At 34.8% G+C, this 25,085-nt stretch overlaps 1 protein-coding gene and 1 pseudogene across 4 annotated transcripts in view; one reads left to right on the top strand and one right to left on the bottom strand.

Annotated features, from left to right (window-relative positions):
- LOC138327670 (uncharacterized) overlaps positions 1 to 25,085 on the top strand; it is a 90,375-nt pseudogene that overhangs the window by 35,688 nt on the left and 29,602 nt on the right.
- LOC138327669 (uncharacterized) overlaps positions 8,411 to 25,085 on the bottom strand; it is a 252,576-nt gene continuing 235,901 nt past the window's right edge. For 2 of the 4 annotated variants that reach the window (XM_069273959.1, XM_069273958.1), the window contains exon 2: positions 8,411 to 14,433. In XM_069273959.1, the coding sequence (XP_069130060.1) occupies positions 12,232 to 14,412 (2,181 nt within the window). In that variant the 5' untranslated portion in view covers positions 14,413 to 14,433 and the 3' untranslated portion in view covers positions 8,411 to 12,231. Of the gene's footprint in view, positions 14,434 to 18,445; positions 19,177 to 25,085 lie in introns of those variants that run through there. The other 2 variants (XM_069273957.1, XM_069273960.1) reach the window with 2 other exon arrangements.

Raw genomic sequence — 25,085 nt, 5'->3', positions numbered from 1 at the left:
TTTATGTGAATGTAGACATTGGCATATTGCCTGTTCAGGGTTATAATTTCAAAATCACGAATTAGAAAATGGCCGAAATATAGCCCTATGAATATGGCGTTTCGTTCACTTTTTTAACGTAAATTTTACGGTACTAGTAAGAATTTTCAAGAGAAAGGTTTTGAATCGAATGTGAAAGGGCACGCTCTCAGACACATATATTGACCAATTTCAATGTCATATGATTCAAAATGGCGGAGGTATAGAACATCAATTGTCCTTTCAGCGATTTTTGTACATAATTGAGATTACATGATGTCACCAAAGGGAGATAATCCTCTAATACTAAAACTCGCACGAGTTATTCCGCATTGGCCCAAGATCTTTATAAGAAATGGAGAATTTTTGCACTTTAAAAAAACCTGAAATTCTAATGTGTTTACCTATTCATTATCAAAATTGATATTTTGAACCTAAATCTCAATCGGAATTTCCAAATTTATATCACGGTTATCAAGGAATAATTACCTGTCAGAAAACATTTTTAATTTTGAAATTCATAATTAGCTAGCCAATCAGCAGCCGGGTTAAAATTCTGTCCTGGGCTCAATCTTATATACACACGGGCCGTTTCGAAGCACTGGCCGTTTCGAAGGTCTTTTTTCATTTAGTTTTGAATACTTTTCGGGATGTTTTAAGTTCTACATGTACACGTATATATGAACAATGTACACGTGTTTGCGTAAATACACGTACATGTGTAGCTACACCGCATACATGGGAGGCCGTCCTTACGTGACCCTAGCTGTTAATAGGCGTACATTTGAATAAACAAACAACAAAAGTAATGCACAAACCCAATAACTGACAGGTTTAAAAACCTTTTATGTGTGTGGCAGAGCTGTCACCTGTGACACCGGATGTTAAAAACACAACCGGTTCAATTTGAAAAACTACCCGGCCGTTTTGAGATCACAGAACCTATAGAGGACCGTGTTAACGTTTGCTACTATTCAGGTTAAATGAAGTTATCAAAATTCTTTACAAATTTTACATCTACATGTATTGCCGACCCATACATTAACCATTAACTGATGTACCCTGAATATATCCAATCAGCAGGTTCCGATATATTCACCTCTCTATGAAATCTAGTGCCCAAAAGGGGATTCCCCTAAATCTGTTTTTCGGTTGGAGCAGACTACTTTCGTAAGAAACGCTTTCTGATTAATATTGAGTGACATCGCCCGTTCGTTCAAGCAATCGTCCGTTCGCTAACATTACTTACATCATTACAAAGGTGGAAATCCCGTGTTTTGATCGCGATCAAATCTAGTTGTTTTTGGTCTTGGGCGCAGTTATAGATTTAGTGTTTTTTTTGTTTCATTTTTTCTTTTTTAGCACTAATTACGTATTTGTGTGTTTCACGATAATGAATTACCACTTAAACATTGTAACATCCTAACCCTACAGTATTTAACGCTCTAAGTTTTTGATATAAAAGATAAACCTTTATTTTTGTTAAGTACCCAGCGTGTTAAACCTAGAACTTGTTTACCTGTTTATGGAATTGCATAGACAGAGATATAATGTATCGGAATAATATATCTATCTGGAGGCGACCATCGGCCCGTTGGATGACGCAAGTCATATTTTGTCGGCTTGTTTTGCAATTAGTAAGTATATTTCAATGTCATCTTATGAATGAACATACGAAGGTCATAAGTGTAAATGGGTGAATTGTTTATGAGATGCTCCACCGCCACAGACAGACAGAGCATAAACAATATTCCTGAAGTAAAAGAAGACGCTCAATGCTGGTAAAAAACGCATAATACTATACTTAGTTATCATTATTAGATTCAAGGACTGAGCTTCAAATTATATTATTTTAGAAATATTTCATTATATTTGTATTATTGTGACATTAAGATCGTAAAAAGGAACCTTTGTCATATCATTTAAGATATAAAATTTTGTTTATTTTGTGGATTTCTCCATGTAATATTTTCGAACATTTTATCCGTTTAATTGACCCTTGGCCCTTCGGAAACCAATATTCAATGATTCTTATGATGTAAGTTGTATCCCCCTGCCCCCAATTTTGCGTAAACTAACGCCGGCTTCAGTAATCTACATTCCCAAGTTCAAAGTATAGCGCAAACTATATATATGTCAAAAATAGTTTGGAAAGGACACCAAAAACCATATTATATCACTACAATTTTGACCAAATTTAATCAATTAAAACTACCAAATCTACATGTCAGTAGACATATTGATTCAAAGCAAATGTAATTAGTTTGTTAAAATATGAAAGCATCCGACATGATATCTAAACATTAGCTCAGATCATAGATGGGTTGATATTACAAGACCCACTATCACGCTGTACAATAATATCAGGAATAAGAGTTATCTCCCTTACCATATCTCAACCAGGTATTTCGTAGTAGCTCCTCCCCATCCAATAACCCTTCCTTCTGCATTCCTTTTTTTTCTAAAAGTGAGAAAGGAGACATAATCACTGAATCAAATTACGGTCGTAACTTAACCTATTTCTCTGATACATGACAGTCTTAGCGTTACATCCTTTTATCCCTGCTATCTTTGTGTACATATAAACCTATTGATAATCGCAACCCTGTTTATGTCTTCTCATGCATTGTTTATATCTTTGTTTTCGTTTTTACACATTTCCATTCCCTCATAATGAGCAAATATTTAGACACAATGTTAATTTTTATTTGGCTTTTTGGTTTCAACTAAGTACTTGTAACAATACTGCACGATGTTGGTATACCGCTGATACAGACAATTTTTAAGATCCTGGCCCTACAAGTTTTTAATGTAAAATATATATAGCAATCTATAATTGTAAGGAGTTCAGCTTGGGAAAACTAGAACTTATTTACCTTCTTGAATTTTCGTGGAAAAGCAAACGTCACAGAAGAATACAGGCCTGTCTTGAAGCGTAAATGTATATTTTTTTGGCTATCTCAGAGGGGCACCTACTTGTGGCTGCCATTGACTTCGGGACCACATACTCGGGGTACGCCTTCTCCTTCTTCCACGAGTATAAATGGGACCCACTAAAGGTTTCCTCCAATGACTGGGCAGCGGGTTCTGGGGGTCCCATGTCATTTAAAACATCCACATGTCTTCTCTTTAAACCCAACGAGGACTTTCATTCCTTCGGATTTGAAGCTGAAGACAAGTATTCCGAGCTCGCTCTGGACGATAAGCAAGAATGATGGCGATATTTTCGAGTATTTAAAATGAAATTTTATCACTACAGAGTGAGTATTAAATTGCGACGAAATTTTATTAAACTCTTTTCCTCCCCGTGAAATCAATATTAATGGTTATACATATTTGCTGAAGTATTCGTATTTTAGATTTTGCTGCCGCCGCTTTCGATCATTTACTGTAGTTTAAATGTTTACAACATACTATATCCTGGAAGATAATATGACTTTATCAGGAAAGTAAATGTTATTAAATTGTGATGTAATAATTGTGTAAACATGATAATTTATATAAATGATAGTTTGAAATTTGGAGCAATTATCGCAACTTCAAACAATTTTTAAATTAAAAATAAATCAGAAAAATTGTGGGTAAATACTTAAAATTTCATTTCTAATCAAATTGGATATAACCTTATGGTAGTGTTTCTTCTGTTTTTACAGTAGTTCTTACAAGTGTTTTAAGGGTTCTGCTGCTTAAATTTTAGGAAATTATCTTCTAGTTTGTATACATATGTTCCATATATCTGTCATTGCATTTAGCTTGATAGTCGACTAGAATTAACATAAACGATTTTCCAGTTCTATTGGATTTGTTTGAATATATGCTTCTTTATACAATAAACAACACAGGAGGGGTATCACTTTGGGCCGTTTTACGGCAACTAAGTGACAAGCAAAATTATTTTGCATGAAGATACATTAGGGTCAGCTGCATATTGTATGCTATTCAGAATATCCAATTTTTTCTGGGCTCATAGTAATTTTAGAGGTCAAAGGGTAAAAAATTCACATTTTCATTGTTTAAGTCCTAATTATTCAAATGTTAGAATAGAAATATTTTTTGCAGTTTTTGCCTGTAAATATTGGGTTTGTGAAATTCAGTTAAGAAAACTAATGAAAAATTCAATAAGTAGGTCACAGTGACCTAGTTAAGCATTTGTTCTATTTCAACATTAATTTTTTTTTATATTTTTTCTGAAAACTAAGATTTAGCAATGATTTAATAGCTTGAGATTGCATGTGAACCTTGAGATGACCTGCTTAAGATGATTTCATCCTCGGGTCACATTAGCTAGGTGGCGTGCATAAATTAGGTCATATTCAATGAAAGGTATCATCTGTCCACTACGCATCCGCTGTTTTCCCAAGTTTAAAGCAGGTTTTTAATTATTTAGACTCTGGGTCATCATCGTTCCAGTGATCTGGTCCGACGACTCTAAACAGTTCACGAAAGAGGCTGCTGAAGCGGTATACAATTTATTACGAAGTTCGTTTTTAAGTTATAAAAGAAAAATCAGCTCATCAATAAACATCTTTTTAAAGATACGTACCAAAACGTCATGAATAGATTACCATCAATTGTAAAGACTTCAATGTGTTGCTAATCATCATAATTATCGTACGGAATACTACGGAGCCCGTGGAGGGGATCTATCAAGGATTATAAAACATACATGAATTTAATAATCCGTAGCATGATGTTAATTATAAAAAATAATAACTTAATACCACAGATGTGCCCCTTACGGAGGTCGTAGAATATGAAACGGTTAAATAATTTATAAGAATAGTCTATCATTATGTTGCTAGCTTATTGAAATGTTAAACCTTGGAAGTCTTTGTGTATTTTACGGGCTGGCATTGGAAGAAATCACTTGACGATTGCTCTGGAACCAGAAGCTGACTCTCTTTACTGCAAATACCTTCCTGTGGAACGGAATGAGGAGGGTGGTATGCCGACATTTACTTCCGGGTCAAAATACCTCGTTCTGGATGCTGGAGGTAATTAGTAATGAAGTATCTGCAAAAATTTTTGAGATAGGCTAATTCACTATTAATAACAAATGAGGTATTTTGTGTCGGTTTTAGTATAAATATCTTCGGCTTCGAAATATCTTCATTCTTCTTAAACTGCTAAACAAAAGAACAATTTTGCAAACTCTGATTTTTGCTGAGTTGTATTGTCATCATTTCAAAGAGCAAAATAGGTGGGGCATGGTGTGTCAAATTAACTTCAATAGAAATACCGAGATTAAAAAATTTCACGGGTACAATACAATCGGTACAATACACAAACACGGTTATAAAGAATTTCTAGGGACCAACGGAATCACTTCGTTATAACATAATTTGTTAAACATTTACTACAGAATCTTTTAAGAACCTTGACGTGAATGCAAGTCACTACATCATAACCATGATATCGTTGAAAGCATGTTCGTTATTTATAAACGTGTTTTAAAGTATTTTTATGGAAAGGAGAATGTTACAAATTTTAATGGAGCTGTATACCTCGTCGTGTACCACGGAAGTCCGAGAGTTTAAATACATGTTATAAAATTATCCGATATGATAAACTTTCAATACTGTTAATTGATAGCTGCAACAGTGTAGCTCCTAAGACTTATTGAAAGATAATTGCGTCGACAGATAGAGTAGGCAGTGTTCATATCTTAGATCCAATGAACTGTAAGACATGTTATTATCTTGCGGAACCGTTATTCAGGGAAAGGTTTCTTGACAGTTTTGGTGAATGGAACTTATCCATAACTGATATCTTGCGGTATATGTATATGATATACAGTTCTACAGTATATATATATAATGTTCAATTTGTACATGAGGTACAGCGGGATGGATCCTTAAAGGAAATCCACAAAGCCAATGGTGGAGACTGGGGCGGTACCAAGGTGGACCACGCTTTCCAAGTTCTTCTATCAGGAGGTACTGGTAACGGCGCATTTCATAGATTCATAAAAAATAACAAAGCTGACGTGGTCGTGTTCTTCCGCGATTTTGAAGTTAAAAACGGACAATTAAACCTAATGCTCCCTCCGATGAGAAAACCACTTTCAAGATACCATGATATAGGAACATTTTAGGTGAATCTGTTTTTAATTATATGTCTTTTTGAAACTTTAAAAGTGCATCTCGTATAAGCATTTATTTTATGATCTAAAACATATCTATCTGTACCAACTTATTTAGTTAATCCTCCAGCTCTTGGTCGATCTTGTGTGTGGTATTTATATAACACTGGTCCAAGGTCATTGGATATTTATATAACACTGGTCCAAGGTCATTGGACATTTATATAACACTGGTCCAAGGTCATTGGAGTCCAAGGTCATTGGACATTTCTATAACACTGGTCAAAGGTCATTGGACATTTATATAACACTGGTCCAAGGTCATTGGACATTTATATAACACTGGTCCAAGGTCATTGGACATTTATATAACACTGGTCCAAGGTCATTGGACATTTATATAACACTGGTCCAAGGTCATTGGGATATTCCATACAAATAACAGTTTCCCTTAACCTCTATCGCCTCCCATGTCCTTTGATAGTTTTGTTTTCAGGATCTTCGGCTATGTTTTAACACCAGCTCGTCTTTTATATAGAAATACGGTTACCGTAGTTTTTTTTCTCTTTTTCATAAAATTGTGACTATGTTTCTTTTTATCAGTAAATTACCTTTAATATTTTAATTGCGCATTAGAAAAAAATGTATTTGTTTCTGTCAAGGGGTTGACAAATACTTTAGAAAATCAGAAGTGTAGCATATTGCATGCAAGCAAACAATCCATGAACAGTCTTACGCAACATGTGTATGCAACATTATAATTTTGGATTTAAACTGTCAAATGACAAAATGAAGACATGAAAACAAGAGAAAAAACAAGGTCATACATAGGGATTTGACAGTGGTTTGAATAAGTTAAAGGTGGTACGAACACAAGTGAATACAGACATATTCAATGTAGTTTCTCAATCACTGGGATGTCCGGTCGGGCGATTTGGCAAGGACACATTGGTGTTTATGTACATACTACTTGGTCGATGAATATCTTTTTTTTGACAATTGTGATAAGAGTTATTTACGATAAATCACAAACCCGTGACGATCTTATTCTGGACGTAATGAGACATCCTCTGCCAGATGCCTTGCGGTTCTAAAGCTGTGTTATTACAGGGCTATCTCTGACTTCATCCGCCTTGATAATATACGATTCTTTTATATGTGGATGTGAAGGATAGAGAAAGTCTACCCGAGGGTCACAAAATACATAATGTAAAACCCGAGAATAGAATATCCCTATCCTTCATAATCACACATGAAAGAGTATCTGTCTCTAAATCATGATAGCACGCCATTTCAAGAAGTAAGTTCGAAGTTATCGCAGCTGCAAGTCAATTATTATCCACACATGAAAATTGCTGATATCCAACGCAAATCCGGTTGTTGTAAAAATAGCATGTTTTCTTGTAATAACGTTAAATTCATTCAGAAAATAGTAATTCTGACACAGTGATGTCACAAAGTTGTATTGGATGAGTAGTCATTACAGCTTCATGCGACAAAAGTTTATTGCATGGGATAAACCAGTATATTACATCCGTAGGTATGAGAAATTTGGTGGATCGTCAGCTGTCAATTAAACCGCACGTGACCGATTAATATATTTTCTCTTTTCTCATACATAATTAATACTGGCTGGTCTCATGCAATACACACATGTCGCCTGAGGCTGTATAGCATGGCTACTCATGCAATACAGCCTCGTGACGTCATTGCGTCAACAAATTACTATTTTTCTCGATGAAACATTTGTTTTCAGTAACTATAAGGGATTTTACGTTGAATATATCGCTTAATTTCCATGTATGGAGTATTTTCTTAAAGTCGCGATTTTTCAGAAACTCATAGGCTTACCTAGGAATATTAGTTTAAAGAATTTTAGGAGAACCACGAGAAATACTGACCCCGCGAATTTAAAGCGTTATACAGTACCAGTCATCAATGTTATTTATATACTGCTCTGGGGCTTAATACCACTTAAGAACTTTAAATAAACCCATAAATGGTTTATGGTTTATATTTAAAAACACACACTTCGAGCTTGGTCTTTAACTTTATAGCATGGAAATGTATTTCAATTTTCTGTAAAATTCAATCTAGATCGACCATAACTAACTTCGTCAAATTCCAAATTTCTTTGGAGTCACTTGTGACCATAAAATTATCACGCAATTTCAATGATCAATCAGAAGCGACTTTTGAAATATCATTATGATGATCACACACGTTCCATAGACTAAATATTAATTTAACATTCTAAATTTATTTGCAAATTACAATTACGTTTTTCGAAAAAGATAAGAAAGGTTAGTATTAAAGTGAATGTAAGTTTATTTGTACAAATGAATAATTGTGTAACGCAATATAAACATTAGATAACATGAAAACTATGACAGATAAAGTTTTCCATAAGGCCAAGCATGACAGAATTACGGACATTATGATGTGTCTTTAAAAATAGAATAATAACGCTCCACATCTATAAATAATGATGGTGATATGAGAACAACATGGACTATTGACTCGTTTGAACAAAGCAGTAATATTTAATTCCTTAACCATCAGCAAAACGCCGGGACATTTATATGAAAAACATATGTGTTCGTTGACGTTTCTATATTGTTTAGTTTACACAGATGCAAGTATCATTGCTTCTTTGCACTGGCCACTTGTTTCGCTGTAATGGAATTCTCAATGTTAGATTACACGTATAACGGATGGGATATAATCCCAAGCAAGAGAATTGGATATTATGCTGGATGTTTTTACCATTCAATTATGGATGGAATATGGTGAGATATGTGATTAAGTAAAAGCTGGGAGTATTTTCAATAACAAAAAAAATATAAATGAAACTTTTATCTCTATTCAAACCATATCAACGACTAGAAAGCAACTTTATAATGAGATGAAAACAATATGAACTATTGATTTGCTTGAACAGTATTATTTTAAATCCTAAACCTTAAAGATGCTACACCGATGACGAATGGTAGTTTTTCTCTATAAAAAAAGAGCAAGCAAAGCAGTATTTTGTCTGTTACAACAGTTACTTACTTTACATTAGTACCACCATCAGAAAGTTTGTGCTTCTTATTTTACTTAAAGATGAAAATATCAAAAATAATTAATTGCGTTCATAGCACTATCCCCTATATGAAATGTAGTACAGATTGCGCGACCACAAAAAGCGTAACAAGTAATTTCATATTTTATTTTGTGTTAATAAAACATAAAATTACATAAGTCAACATCAATTATTGTTCAAATGATGCGTATCGTTTACGCATGGTGTGCGGTTGAGCATCTTTAAGCAAATCTTAACGCATGAGACATTTATGTGAAAAACATATGTGTTTGTTAACATTTCTGTGTTGTTTACTAAAACGGATACAAATATTTAGCTTCGATGCATTGGCCAGTTATTCCTTTGTGATATCATGCTGGATACGTTTACCATTGTAAAATGGATGGAATATGGCGAGATATGAGGTTTAATAAAATCTGTTTATATTTTGAAAAAGCAATTGAGTCTTTTATCTCTGTTCAAACCATAACAACTAGAAAGTCACTAAAGTACTTTGATATTGGTCCTGTCGATAAGTGCTTTTGTGACAATTCAATGTGTGCTTAACAATAAAATGAAGAGACAATGAGTTTATGGTCTCATTGCATCGCAACGCTCATCATTCAATCACTTATGCATTAATAAATATATGGGACTTCAGATAATTAAAGAATTCTTTTTGGAAAAATCAATTCCTGTTATACTGAATGAAGGCTAATTTTAATCATTTGAACATATAGCGCTCACAAAATCGAGCATAATTTTAATAAAATATGTTAAAGGCCAGGGTAAAAAATGAACACTATTTAAACTCCATCCCTTAGGATGCTACACACCTTATTCCGTCATTGCATATTAGAGTTATCTGCCCTTATGGACAGGTATTGATTGTGACGCCATGTGTTTGCGAGCGTAACGTCACAGTCTTCATTGAAACCGACGTGAAATTCACTATCAAAATAATGACGTCACAATGGATACTAATCGCAAGGGAGGTAACTCTGTAATATGCGAAGACGGAATAATGTCTCTGTTCCGTTTACATATGACAACAGAATAGACGATGACTTACTATCAATAACACCGGACAAAATGCTTTTCGTTTCAGTTTACAGATTTTCAGATAATTTATGATGAATTTTTCTACTACTGTCGATTTTGTATTGAAATTCACTTTCATTTGTAGTTCGTCTTATACATTAAATGTTTGTCGTTAACGATCTTACAATGACTTAAAATGTTTATATTGCATCTCTATTTATATAAATATACTTATCTTTTCATCTCTTTTATGAAAATATATCATAATCTATTTAAATGACGTAATACATGTCTATTTATGCAAGTGTTTGTAATTCCGCCTATCAAATATTTGTCTGTTTTGTGAGATTTGTGAGAATCTCCCTCAGTGGATATTATAAACATATAGACTTACAGCCTGTATCTGTCGTGGTGAACAGAACTAATATCAACAAATAGACACTCAACACATTCTGTTGATACATAAATAATGAAAAAAATAAATTGCTGATTTGAAATCAATGCAATAACTTACAATAAATATAAATATTGATAATTTATTGACCTTACAAACACTCACTTATAAACGACCATACAAACATCCACTTACAAACGACCTTACAAACATCCATTTACAAACGACCTTACAAACATCCACTCACAAACGACCTCACAAACATCCACTTACAAACGACATTACAAACATCCACTTACAAACGACCTCACAAACATCCACTTACAAACGACCTTACAGACATTCACTTACAAACGGCCTTACAAACATCCACTTACAAACGACCTCACAAACATCCACTTACAAACGACCTTACAGACATTCACTTACAAACGGCCTTACAAACATCCACTTACAAACGACCTCACAAACATCCACTTACAAACGGCCTTACAAACTTTCACTTACAAACGACCTTACAGACATTCACTTACAAACGACCTTACAAACATCCACTTACAAACGACCTCACAAACATCCACTTACAAACGGCCTTACAAACTTTCACTTACAAACGACATTACAAACATTCACTTACAAACGGCCTTACAAACATTCACTTACAAACGACCTTACAAACATCCACTTACAAACGACCTCACAAACATCCACTTACAAACGGCCTTACAAACTTTCACTTACAAACGACATTACAAACATCCACTTACAAACGGCCTTACAAACTTTCACTTACAAACGACCTTACATACATCCACTCACAAACTACATTACAAACATCCACTCATAAACGACCTTACTAACATTCACTTACAAACGGCCTTACAATTCTCTATTGATAATTCTGTAATACCGATACGAATCCCTAGATAACTTTATAATACCGTTAGATACTCACAACAAAATAACGTGTTATCACATTCCGAATTCGCACATCTATTCCCCCTATATCAGTGCCGTAACATTTGTATCATGGCCTGTTGGTTTTTTTTTCTTCTCAACAGACATTGCGTTACCATGAATTTGAATGTTTTGGCGTCGTCGGTTGGGAGGAGGGCGTTTTTGTATTTAAATATCTAGATTGGTGAAATTTATGGGCGTTTAAATTTGACTTTTTTTGCTGTGCTCTGTAAACTCTGATCTTAACAAGATAAAAATACTGAAGATTGATTTGTATTGTATAACGCAGTTGCCCTTTGTCGTTACGTATAAATCCTTCAACTATAAGAGTACGTGTTCATATAATAATAAGCGTGTAGACGTGTTTATTTTCTTTTTCCAAACAATAATAAATACGTAGTCAAATTGTGGTGTGTGAAAGGTCGGCGCTTTGAAGCCAAACAGTAAGTAAGCTAACGTATAACCACATCCAAAATATTCCAATTTTCGATATGTATCTGTTATAGACATCGTTAGTGTTGGGTTACACATGAGCAATATGCTTTCCATACACCGGATTGCCTAAGTCTTGTAAGCGATTTCTTCTCTGAAGTATTTGTTGGTAGAGCTTACACATAACTTATGGTGACAATGGACATTTAGTTATTTGCAAGGAGTGAATACAAACCCCTTATTTTACATTTCTACGCTTTTCAATGTCTTCTTCCAAGCCTCAATGAATTGAATATCTAGTTCCTCTAGATAGTTCCTCATATATAAACTTTTATACAAATCTACAATACTTAAATAAGGAGATTGTTCAGATGAAATAAAATGCACTAATTGCTTAACTTTCTGATAGATATCCAATTCTGCATTAAAATCTCTCAAACTGTCATGAGCATTCCTTTCTTGTGTTACATACGGTGGCGAAAATGCTACGCGGATGTTTTCTTTGTGTAGGAAATATTGTGCAATGTAACTTCTCCAGATGTCACTGACGCGCCCATTCACACTGATAGGTAGCGCTATGTACGGAAAGGTAGGGGTTAACCAAAGTGTTGCTTGAGCATTAAGTGGAGCAAATTTTTTCCCAGGCACAACAAATGGTTTATGAGACTTCCGTGTGGCGCGAAAATTAAACGGGGCGTCACGTGACATCCGGTAAATAGCATCAATATCCGGTTGTTGATTTGCTAGTGACTGCACAATGCCAAGCTGAATGGCATCTGATGAATTACATAATTTAGGTAATGTCGTTTTGTTCTTTATATCTTGTAATGGAAAACCTCTTGGCCATGTGTAGGTTTCCTCAACTCCAAAGTATGGATAAGGGTTCACAAGTAGATGAGTTGTACTTGCACAATCTGTGACATAACTGAAAGGAGATTTGAAATCATTTAAATCTACTGTTCCATCATTGTCATCATCGAAATCCCACACGTATTTAGCCTTGTGGTGGATGGCGTACATGTATCCTATGTTCTTCCTTCCGAAGTGATTTAGCGGTATCACGTCCGTCAATAAAGGATACAAGGCACCCTGTTCAGTAACTGAGAGATATTTGATTCGTTGTATATTAGCCTGGTTTAGCTTCATTTCAGATATGTACGTACCTTCATCTGGTGTTTTCTTGTCCGCTACAATTACCACGCACCATTGCGAAAGCAATGCCATGTTTTTCACAGCTTTCGAAGCAGAGAAAATCGTTGTGACTACTCCCCAGTTATCACATGCAGGCATCTTGTCCATGACCGCTACAGATGTGTGAGGGTTTGTTAGAGGCTCTGGCAAGCGTGTCCTTACGACATCTCCCGAAAACATTGACCCGGTCACGGCACCAACAAATTTGTGGAGCGAGGGTCGTGAAGGTGTTTCCGAAGATCCGATGATTTTGTCGAGAGAAGACCTAACCACAGAGTTAACGAACTTGCCAGGTGACAAACGGACAGGTGTTGGTTTATTATATTCATGGAGTCGTTTCATTATCTCCACAGATGACTTATGGTTGAGGACGTATTTTAAACAGAAGTCAGGTTTTATGTATGTTAGAATTTTTGCTTCTGCTCCACGACCCATATGAAGGATTTTAGCGTTGTCACGTTGATAATCAATATCGTCATATGCGGACAGCCAGGAACCTATAGAAGTCCCTCCAAAGTTGGTATCTATTAAGTCCTCAGTCTTACTACACTTCGGTTCTCCACAATACTTACGTTTAGCGATCCGTCCTATCAGATCTCTTCCTAGAATCACAAACATCTCATCCATCCGCGTGTCAATATTCACCTTTTTACCTGAACCATGTGACCATCCGTAATACAATGTCGACGATTTTAGTTCATTCAGTCTATTAAAAATCTGTGGTACACATAGGAAAACGTCATCATCAACTTTTCCACCAAGTAATGCATCTGGGTAATGTTCGTGTATGTATTTGAACCACAGATACATCTTCTCTCCAAATTTCACACCTCTTCCTTGACTTGTTGCATTTAGAAAAACAATGTCGTTGTACTTTTTGTTTTCTGCAATGGTGTCATTTGTTGGACGATCAATAAGAAACTTGTAAGTAATACGAAAAGGAATCTCGGACTCCAAAATTCGTATTGCTGAAATCCATGTAGCACGCTGTCCTTCGCGGAATTGGAGATTGGTATGTGGTGTCAACATCCCCATCACGATTTGAGGACGAGAAGCTAAGGATGATGACGAAGCTCGATCTATAGAATTTGAACGAGTATAATTGGTTTCGTTTGAGATTCCTATCAAATACCCCATATAGATGATCCCATAGAGAACAGCACTAGCCAAAAGTAATCTGAGCAAAGTTCTCTTTCTACAGAACCGCTTTCTGGCATGGCAGCTTCCAGTCATGTTGGCTGTTAAGGCTTTCTGCTGAAAAAGAGGAAACAAAGATAGGTTTTAGTCTAGTGACTGTTAGTGGCAATTAATAAATACAACAAAACTATATCAATTACAGAAAACCAAAATAATTTAAAAACAAAACCTGCGATAAAATGAGAATTGATAAGATCAGCAAAATTCTTTTCCATTTTTAAAGGCTACACTGCCCATGAATGGCGCCGTCTTAATAATACTTTACTGAAAAGAGTGCACATAGGTGGTACGACTATATAACCACTGTCCGGTATAGCTTGGCAATAGAAAAGGCTATAAGCATTTTTCATTTGAAAGCATGAGGGATAGCCATGAATTGCTCCCTTGGGGTCACTTAATTAGGTATATCCTCTGCAGTGCCTCTGACTCTAAATTAGGTAAACCCTTGGAAGAGCCTCTGACACCCACAGGCATCTGAGGATTAGTTACAGATTATATAATCATGGACCCACCAGAGTGCCCTAAGACCATTTTTCAAAATTTAAGATATCATGTATTAAGACCGTAGAGCCCAAATTCGACCACAAGCATACTCACATGAGTCTGGGAAATAGTCAAATAGCGTATGTGGCACTAAATACTTGTTTGCTTGTTTTGTTTGATTAAACTATTACCTCCCTTTATTGTGAGCGTAAAGTAGGAACATAACCTCTCACTTTTAAAGTCTAGACTATGATGTGTCTCGGCCAGGAGACAGAACCCCAGCATCATAGGGACGAGCATTCAAATACAACTATGTACAGAGATATGCTTAGTCTTTATCAATGATCTATTTCTCTCATACCTGAGGGTGTGATACTGGTCTATCTGATGCAATACACCTCTGGCGTCTATGTCTATATTGCATGGGTAGCCATGCAATACATTACTACCTCTAGGTATCAGTAATAAAAAGAAGTCGAGCTTTTAGAAATTCAGATATAAAAGAAAGCCATAATAATACTTATCATAAAATGCATTCACTATTCGACATTTATTTATTACTGCTGAGAATTTATATAACGTGTATTAAAAAACCGTGCTGGTTTTAATCTAAGGAATGCAAAACACATAATTTGATTGAAAATATTATGAAATATCATGTATGGATAATTGATTTTCAGCTGAGCCTTTCTTCGAACTTACGTCTCAAAATGCCGGATCAACATAATTTTAAAACTAATAAAACGTCGATATATGAAAGAAAAATGCACATTCATATGTTATATCAAGCCTCGAGTATTACTACATTTTATAACCCTCGGGTAAAATAGCCCTACCCTTCGTATCTAAATATGAAAAAGTCTCATGATATAGAACTATCTGGTAACGGAGCAAAAAGTAATTAATTCTAAAGTTAAAAATTCCTCACAGAAGCTGACGTTATCTGCTTAGTAACAAGTCTTCGTTTACACGGTTCAGGCTTGTAAAGTTTACAGTTAAACCTCTTAATGGAGATCTCCATATATGTAAATAAGAGTAAAATTTTCATTTTTACAAAAAGTTGAAAGAAATCATTATACTCCTACTTTATGGTAAAGATTTAGCAGTGGTCGAAAATATTAATCATGTTGGTATTATTTTGATTGATGTTCGTCCGACACCACAGCTGATGCATGTCAAAAATTGAAATGTAATGTAATGCTCATCTCAGATTTTAAAAATAACCTTAAAATTAGGACGTGTTCATACCACACAGTACCAGAGTCGACATGGTTAATTTATTAGGATGCACTTCTGTTGAAACTTTATCGGCCGCCTTTGTAGGCTGAATAACAATTACAAAACTCATGAATGATTTCTCAAACGTTCGTTTATATATCAGTAAAATTGTTTCACTCAAAAAATGCTTCGTTTAAATTATAGACATTTTACACCATATCATTATGTAATAACATCAACGTTGCGTATTAATTTGGATAAAGAATTCCCTGAAATCATACATTGAAACGTGTTTTATTCTGTCAAAAAGATTAAAAACTAATTAGAACCATATATGTTACTATTTCAACTTCATCTGGGTATAAAATCAATTATGTTTGCAAACTTTTGTAAGAAATACCCCGATGAGGTTAAAAAATAGTGACATCAATGCTTAAGTAATTGTTTGTTGTATCTGAATCAAGTCAGATACAGATCTCTGATACTAGTTGGAAGTGACAGGTATACATTATCTAAACCTCTCGTCAGGTTCATATCAATATTTATGCTCAACTGTGACTTCTAAATGTAAGTTTTATGTTCCGTAATTTTCATAACGATGAATCAAAAAGGGCATTTCACATGTTGTTCACCACTTCAAGTTACCAATATTTCAACAACTATAATAAGAACAATGTATAAGTATTGATAGTACACAGGCGAATCCAAGCTCAAGATGAAATTTTACAGTACTGCCAAAAATCATATTTACAGTTTAGCGAAATGTGTATATTGGTCAGACCGTGGAGCCAAGTTTTGTTCTACAATTTCATTTTACAATTTACAGTCTTATTGGTTGTTTGTAAAGTGACTTCTGCAGATATATCTTCATCCAAGCATACATAGAGCATAAAACCAAGACCTTTACAAATGCAACAAATCTGTGTTGTAACTTATGTTTATAAAGCACCATTCATGTTAATTTGATTTTCAATGTTTAATTTAGCGAACTTTATGACTGTCAATTGATTACTGATTCAAAAGTATGGTGGTTAATTACGGCCATTCAAAGATTTATGTGTTTATGATTCATGCTTTTGTTATTTTCATCTTTTGTGGCAATAAAGAGAATAATAATGAAAAAAAATCACAAATCTTTTTACTGAACTCTTCCATAATTTTGATATAGTTTAGTTCAGCAATGCTCAACAAACAAAGTCCACCGTGTCTAGTAATTTTCGGTTAAACAACCTTAAACAGTACCGGGAGAAAAAAACTTTTTAACAAAAACTTATCGAAAATATACTGAACTATCCAAATTGAATGAATTATAATTTTCAGACTCGGAGGCCTTCTGAATATTGAGTCTTTGGACTAATGGGCCATATGTACGATGGCTTGGAGCGGACACGAAATAAATAATATTACTGCGTGGGAACGAAATATTATTGCGTGGGAACGAAATACCAATGCGTTCGATCCATCTATTATTGCGTTCGAACGAAATATTATTGCGTGGGAACGAAATAGTATTGCGTTCGAACGGAATACAATGTAACTATTGAGCTCATTATCGTTTATTCCACCGTAGTAATATGATATGACCTACAACTTATAAAACGGCACCTTAATATCTAAAAAATATGTTTTCCTTATTTTTAACGATTTAAAGTTTTGGTTTTTGTATTTTACTTTATATATTCAATGAAATACACGTACCTATGATGATGAGTAGGGGACACTATACATGTATTTAGTTGTATCTATATATATCAACTTGTACGTACAAGATACTACGTTGTACGTGCAAATGTACAATATGATAATTTGTACGTACAAGATACTGTAATAATTTGTAAGATATGAAGTTGTACGTACAAGATAATAATTTGTAAGTACAAGGTACTAGGTTGTACGTACATGATACAACGATATACGCACAGACGTACATGGTAATAGTTTGTGCATACGTACGTACAAATGTACATGATACTATAACAATAGATACTAAAAAGATACTAAGTTAAACGTACAAGATAATAATTTGTATAGACATGATAAATAAAACTATACATTGGTCCTAATACGCCGCCGTAAATAAAAGCATTATATGTGCTTTTATATTACTGTATATATGACTTTAATTCATTATGTTTCAATATTTCCATTTCCCACGAAATAATTATTTCGTTCGAACGCAATGATATTTCGTTCCCACGCAATAATTTTATCTATTTCATGTCCACTCCCAGCCACCGTGCATATGACTATTACACCTTTGGAATATACAATGTTTAAGGATGCCATATTGAGAACATGTAACCATGCATGACATCACGATAGGAAATAAAAACTGTAAATACATGTATCAATATGAAATACTACAAACCTTCCGCCGTTATCCCAAGTACAACTTCCGTGTTCTGTGACACAAATGTTCGGACTCTGATGTCCGGGTAGGTGGGCTAGCTAGTAAACATTAACCAGTGTGCATATGTAGTTTTGCCGAATGTCAACTAGAAATCCACTTCACGTCAACACAAGAGACGCGCTTAAATAATACATTTCAGAAAGGAAGAATCGATAATCGATAGAATAATCACTGTACCGAATCTGCACCGGTTTCCGTATGTTGCGTTTCATTATCATTCCAATAATAATCTATTTACTGTTTGTTTAATATTTTCGTGTTAAATGGCATTCAGGGTATGTCAGCTTCAGTTTTGGAGTAGATAAAGAGAACCAGACGTACACATATCCAGAAATGTATTCGTATACAGTGTATGCAACGTGCTTGAAAATCAGATAATTAACTAGAAATTGTCACTGTTGACGGGCTTTTCACCAACAAGGAATTATGGTCTAGGACATTCATATTACAATCTTGCATTGGTAGCCTTTTATCTCAACATCGATGACAGTGGAGAGATGCAATACAATCATAATTATACGATGTTACAAATCACGTGTACATATGCACATAAAACATAAAAACACATCATCCGGATCTCCTCGAGAAATCGATTATTACCGTATTTCTGCGATAATCTCGATAACTTCAGAATGAAAAACATTTAACTTTACACTGTAACGTGCCTACGAGTTAAACAGCAGGCGCGTACTCCTCCCCCTCCCTACGGTAAACCAATTTCTGTTAAAACTTAATGTTTTTAAACTAATGTATGGTAATCACAGTGAAAAAGAAAAGGCTCTACTGACCGAACAAAAAAAACCATGTTCCATTAGCTGGGTGATGGAGACTGTATATAACACTACATTGTATATGAATTATATGGTGGCTGATTGTACCAATTTCGCTTTTTCGTGTTGGAAAAAAACGAAAAAGCGAAAAAGGCACAAATCAGCCACCATAGTCGGGCGATTTGGAGCTCCAAGAACACATTGGTGTTTATGTACATATTACTTGGTTGATGGATTTTCATCTTTATAATTGTGATAAGAGTTATTTACGATAAATCACAAACCCGTGACGACCTGGACGTAATGAGACGTTCTCTGCTAGATGCCTGGCGGTGTTACAGGGTTATCAATCACTTAATCTGGCTTTATTCTTTCATATGTGGATATGAAGGATAGAGATAGTCTACCCAAGGGTAAAACCAGCTTGTTTTCTGAAAAATAACATTAAATTCATTGAGAATATATTAATTTGTCGACACAACGATATCAAGAAGTTGTACTGGATGAGTAGTCATTACTGCATCATGCGATAAAAGTTTATTGCATGGGATAAACCAGTATATCACATCCGTAGGTATGAGAAATTTGGTGGATTGTCAGCTGTCAATTAAACCGCACGTGACTTTATACCTGGCGATCGATCAAAATGTTTATTCTTCTCTCAACACTGGCTGGTCTCATACAATACGCCCATGTCGTCTGAGCCTGTATTGCATGGCTACTCATGCAATGCAGCCTCGTGACTTTAGGGATCAACCAACTAAATAAAAAAGACCTTCGAAATGGTCCCTGTGTATACAAGATTGAGCCCAGGATAGAATTTTAACCCGGCCGCTGATTGGCTGGCTAATTATGAATTTCAAAAGTAAAAATGTTTTCTGACAGGTAATTATTCCTAGATAACCATGATATGAATTTGGAAATTCATATTGAGATTTAGGTTCAAAATATCAACTTTGATAATGAATAGGTAAAAACATTAGAATTTCAGGATTTTTTTTAGTGCAAAATGCGCCTCATTTCAATAAAGCTACCCTGGTTGGAGTTGAGAACCTAAACTTTAATTATAGAACACAATAGCTAACTAATATTCCTTTGTTTTAATGATACATTACAAAACTTTAACAAAGTTTAACACTGGGGTCTATGTAAAATTATTTAATTGGTTGCTCTCCTTATAGCGTCGTCAATACTGACTTGACTAGCAGTTTTTTTTTCGTAAAATGGCTCAATATAAGAGTTGTAAAATTGCGGTAAAACATCGAGGTATGCGAAAAAAACACATACACGTGTGTGGATAAGGGCCATTCCCTTTCCTCCGGACAGGGATATCCGCAATTTCCCCGGTGTAAGATTTTTCTCGTCAATGCCTTGTGTTTTACAACTTGCGATTTTAAACCTCGCGCTGAGATTCTTCTGTCTCACCCGGAAGGGGATGAAAGATTATATTATTTTATACCATCGGGACGACAAAATGTTGTAAAACTTCATTTTGTGACTATTGAGATTTTCCCAATGTAAAAATAATATCAAGATGAGTACGTAACAGTAATGGAAATACCAAGTTTATCAGCATGGTTTAGAGGACATGTTGTGTTATCAGGAAATACCAAGTATACAAGCATGGTTTAGAGAACATGTTGTGTTATCAGGAAATACCAAGTTTATCAGCATGGTTTAGAGGACATGTTGTGTTATCAGGAAATACCAAGTATACAAGCATGGTTTAGAGAACATGTTGTGTTATCAGGAAATACCAAGTTTACCAGCATGGTTTAGAGGACATGTTGTGTTATCAGGAAATACCAATTTTACCAGCATGGTTTAGAGGGCATGTTGTGTTATCAGAAAATACCAAGTTTACCAGCATGGTTTAGAGGACATGTTGTGTTATCAGGAAATACCAAGTTTACCAGCATGGTTTAGAGGACATGTTGTGTTATCAGGAAATACCAATTTTACCGGCATGGTTTAGAGGACATGTTGTGTTATCAGGAAATACCAAGTTTACCAGCATGGTTTAGAGGACATGTTGTGTTATCAGGAAATACCAAGTTTACCGGCATGGTTTAGAGGACATGTTGTGTTATCAGGAAATACCAAGTTTACCAGCATGGTTTAGAGGACATGTTATCAGGGATCGTCTTTTTCTATGGCATACATTAACTTGAAATTATCTCAGAAAAGGTGTCGATGAAAAATTGATGTCAAGGTCTTGAGTCCTGTGCTTTAGAATATATTTTGTTATTTTGTTAATGTATATGATATCCATGAGTACTATTATAACACTTATTTTATATTGGTATAGTTTGGTGCAGTCACTTGTCATACTTGCTTGCCAAACACATATCCTATTCACATTTTTTTCAATTGTTTTAATCGCACGCATGTTTTTTTCCAATCCGCAATGAAGAAATACCTGTGACAATAATAAAAGGATTTGTGCAGCCATTGTTCACAATTATAAAAAACAAGAAATTGCTTTAGAAGAATAATAAATCAAGTTTCATACCACGAATCGTTTAGCGTTTAGCGCTATTATATAGTTTTATTTGGTCGCTATTTAAAGATAGTGTAGATATCTATATTAGTACCAGACATCGTTTTTCCAGCTGGATATTTTATACAGTCAAGGTCTCGCCTTTGATTTTATCCACAGATATATTTATCATGTTTTGTTTTTGAATAACAAAAATTCCATCGACTATATACAGATTTATATAGGATATATACTATGTGAAGAATGGCATTAAGGATCACACACTTTTCTGATATGGAATTCGTTTATCACTTGAAGTCTAATGTCAGTTTTTATCAGAACGTTTTTGAAATAATTTTTTTACGCTTGACCTTCTCCTCTCTATAAAGGCAAATTATTTTTTATACCAGGAATCCCGTAGATTATCCATTTTCTCTCTTGTATTGTTATATGGTTTAGAATGAAAATCGTACTATCCAGGCATACATAACAATTCTAAAATATCTCAAGTCGTTCATTCCTGTATCCATTATTACTGAACTAACAACAACATCAAATGTAAAGTGGGTAAATTCACGGGCCGTTTCTTTTTGCTATATTCTCGTTTTCATTGAAATCCGCAAATTCTAAACACCAGCGAAATATTCAGAATGTCAGAGACTTATCTCGGAACGAAAATTCAAAGAATTTTATTAAAGATATGTTAACCGCGAACTTTGACCTCCGCGAATATGTTCCCTATAGATTGAACCACGAAATACCGACCCCGCGAATATGTTCCCTATATAGTCAACCACGAAATACTGACTCGGCGAATATGTTCCCAATAATAAACCACGACTGACCCCACAAATATGTTCCCTATTGTAAACAACGACATACCGATACCGTCAATATGTACCCTATAGAGTAAACTACGAAATACTGACCCCGCGAATATGTTCCCTATAGTAAATCATGAAATACTGGCCCAACGAATTTGTTAAATACATAGTCAACCACGAAATACTAACCTCACAAATATATTCCCTAAAAAGTAAACCACGAAATACTAACCCCGCGAATATGTTCCCTGTAGTCAACCACGAAATGCAAACCCCATGAACACGTTCCCTATATAGTCAACCACGAAATACTGACCCCATGAACACGTTCCCTATATAGTCAACCACGAAATACTGACCCCATGAACACGTTCCCTATATAGTTTACTACGAAATACTGACCCCATGAACACGTTCCCTATATAGTCAACCACGAAATACTGACCCCATAAACACGTTCCCTATATAGTCAACCACGAAATACTGACTCAGAGAATATGTTCCTTATATAGCCAACCACGAAATACTAATCCCACAAATATGTTTCCTAAAAGTGAATCACGATATACTGACCCCGCTAATATTTTCCTTATAGTAAACGACGAATAGGTTCCCAATGTACTCAACCACAAAATACATTTGCAGTTCCCTATAGTAAACCACGACGTACTGACCCCACGAATATGTTTCCAATAATTAACCACGATATACTGACCACAAGAATATGTTCCATATAGTAAACCGATGAATATGTTCCTTATATAGTCAACCACGAAAAACTGACCCCACAAATATGTTCCTTATAGTAAACCACGATATACTTACCCCACGAATATGTTCCCTGTATAGTCAACCACGAATTTAAAGCGTTATACAGTGCCAATAATCATGGTTCTTTAGATACTGTTATTACCTTCCGGGGCTTATACCACGAAATAGAGTACTTTAGATAAATCCCTAAATGGTTTATATTAAAAAAACACTTCGAGTTTGGTCTTTACCTCCATAGTATGAAAATGTATTTCAATTTTCTAAAATTCAATCTAGATCGACCATAACTCATTCCGTCAAATTTCTTTGAGACTCTTGTTACCATGAAAATATCACGCAATTTCAAAGATCAATCCTAAGAAAGAGACTTGGATATTATGCTGGATGCTTTTACCATTTAATTATGGATCGAATATGGTGAAATATGTAGTTGTACTTTGATTAAAAGCAATTGCATCTTTTATCCTTTTATCTACATTTGTATATTCAAACCATAACAATTACTAATTTAAAAAGCAATTTTATAATGAGATGAAAACAATATGAACTATTGATTGATGAGCAAACGAGGCAGTATTTTGTCCGTTACAATAGTAACGTACTTTACACCATTTCCACTATAAATAGTTAGTTTCTAATTTTATTTAAAGATAAAAATATCAAATATAATTGCGTCCCGACAAAGTCCATAACATCATCCCTTACATGGATTGAAGTGCTGATTATTTGACCAGCCTAAGCAAAGCGAGTTATTGTATATGATGTTTGTGCTAATTAGACATAGATTCGAGTAAATACGAATTATTGTTCAAATGATGAGCATCGTTTACGCTCTGTTGGCGGTTGAAAAAGCAAATTTTAATGCTGGGACATTTATGTAAAAACATATTGTACTTCAATGCATTGATCTGTTATTCCTTTGTGATATCATGCTGGATACGTTTACTATTGTTTGATAAAATCTGGCTGTGTTTTGAAAAGGCAATTGAGTCTTTTATCTCTGTTCAAACCATAACAACTAGAAAGTCACTAAAGTACTTTGATATAGATCCTGTCGATAAGTGCTTTTGTGACAATTCAATGTGTGCTTAACAATAAAATGAAGAGACAATGAGTTTATGGTCTCATTGCATCGCAACACTCATCATTCAATCACTTATGCATTGGGACTTCAGATATTTGAGGAATTCTTTTTGGAAAAATCAATTCCTGTCATACTGAGTGAAGGCTGATTTTAATCATTTGGACATACAACGCGCTCAAAAGCGAACATAGTTTCATTTAAATATGTTAAAGGCCTAATCGCGAAATTCACGTCAAAAATCCTTGGCTAGGGTAAAAAATGAACACTATTTAAACTCCATCCCCAAGGATGCTACACACCTTATTCCGTCCTTGCAAATTACAGAGTTATCTGCCCTTGTAGGTAGGTATTAATTGTGACGTCATGTGTTTGCGAGCGTAACGTCACAGTCTTCATTGAAACCGACGTGAGATTCACTATCAAAATAATGACGTCACAATGGATACTAATCGCAAGGGAGGTAACTATGTAATATGCAAAGACGGAATAATGTCTCTGTTCCGTTTACATATGACAACAGAATAGACGATGACTTACTATCAATAACACTGGACAAAATGCTTTTCGTTTCAGTTTACAGATTTTCAGATCATTTATGATTATTTTTTTGCTACTGTCGATTTTGTATTGAAATTCACTTTCATTTGAAGTTCGTATTATACATTAAATG

Source organism: Argopecten irradians, chromosome 7 (assembly GCF_041381155.1).
Source record: "Argopecten irradians isolate NY chromosome 7, Ai_NY, whole genome shotgun sequence".
Classification (NCBI taxonomy): domain Eukaryota; kingdom Metazoa; phylum Mollusca; class Bivalvia; order Pectinida; family Pectinidae; genus Argopecten; species Argopecten irradians.
The sequence above is the reverse complement of the archived record's forward strand: the minus strand, read 5'-3'. Positions and strand labels throughout refer to the sequence as shown.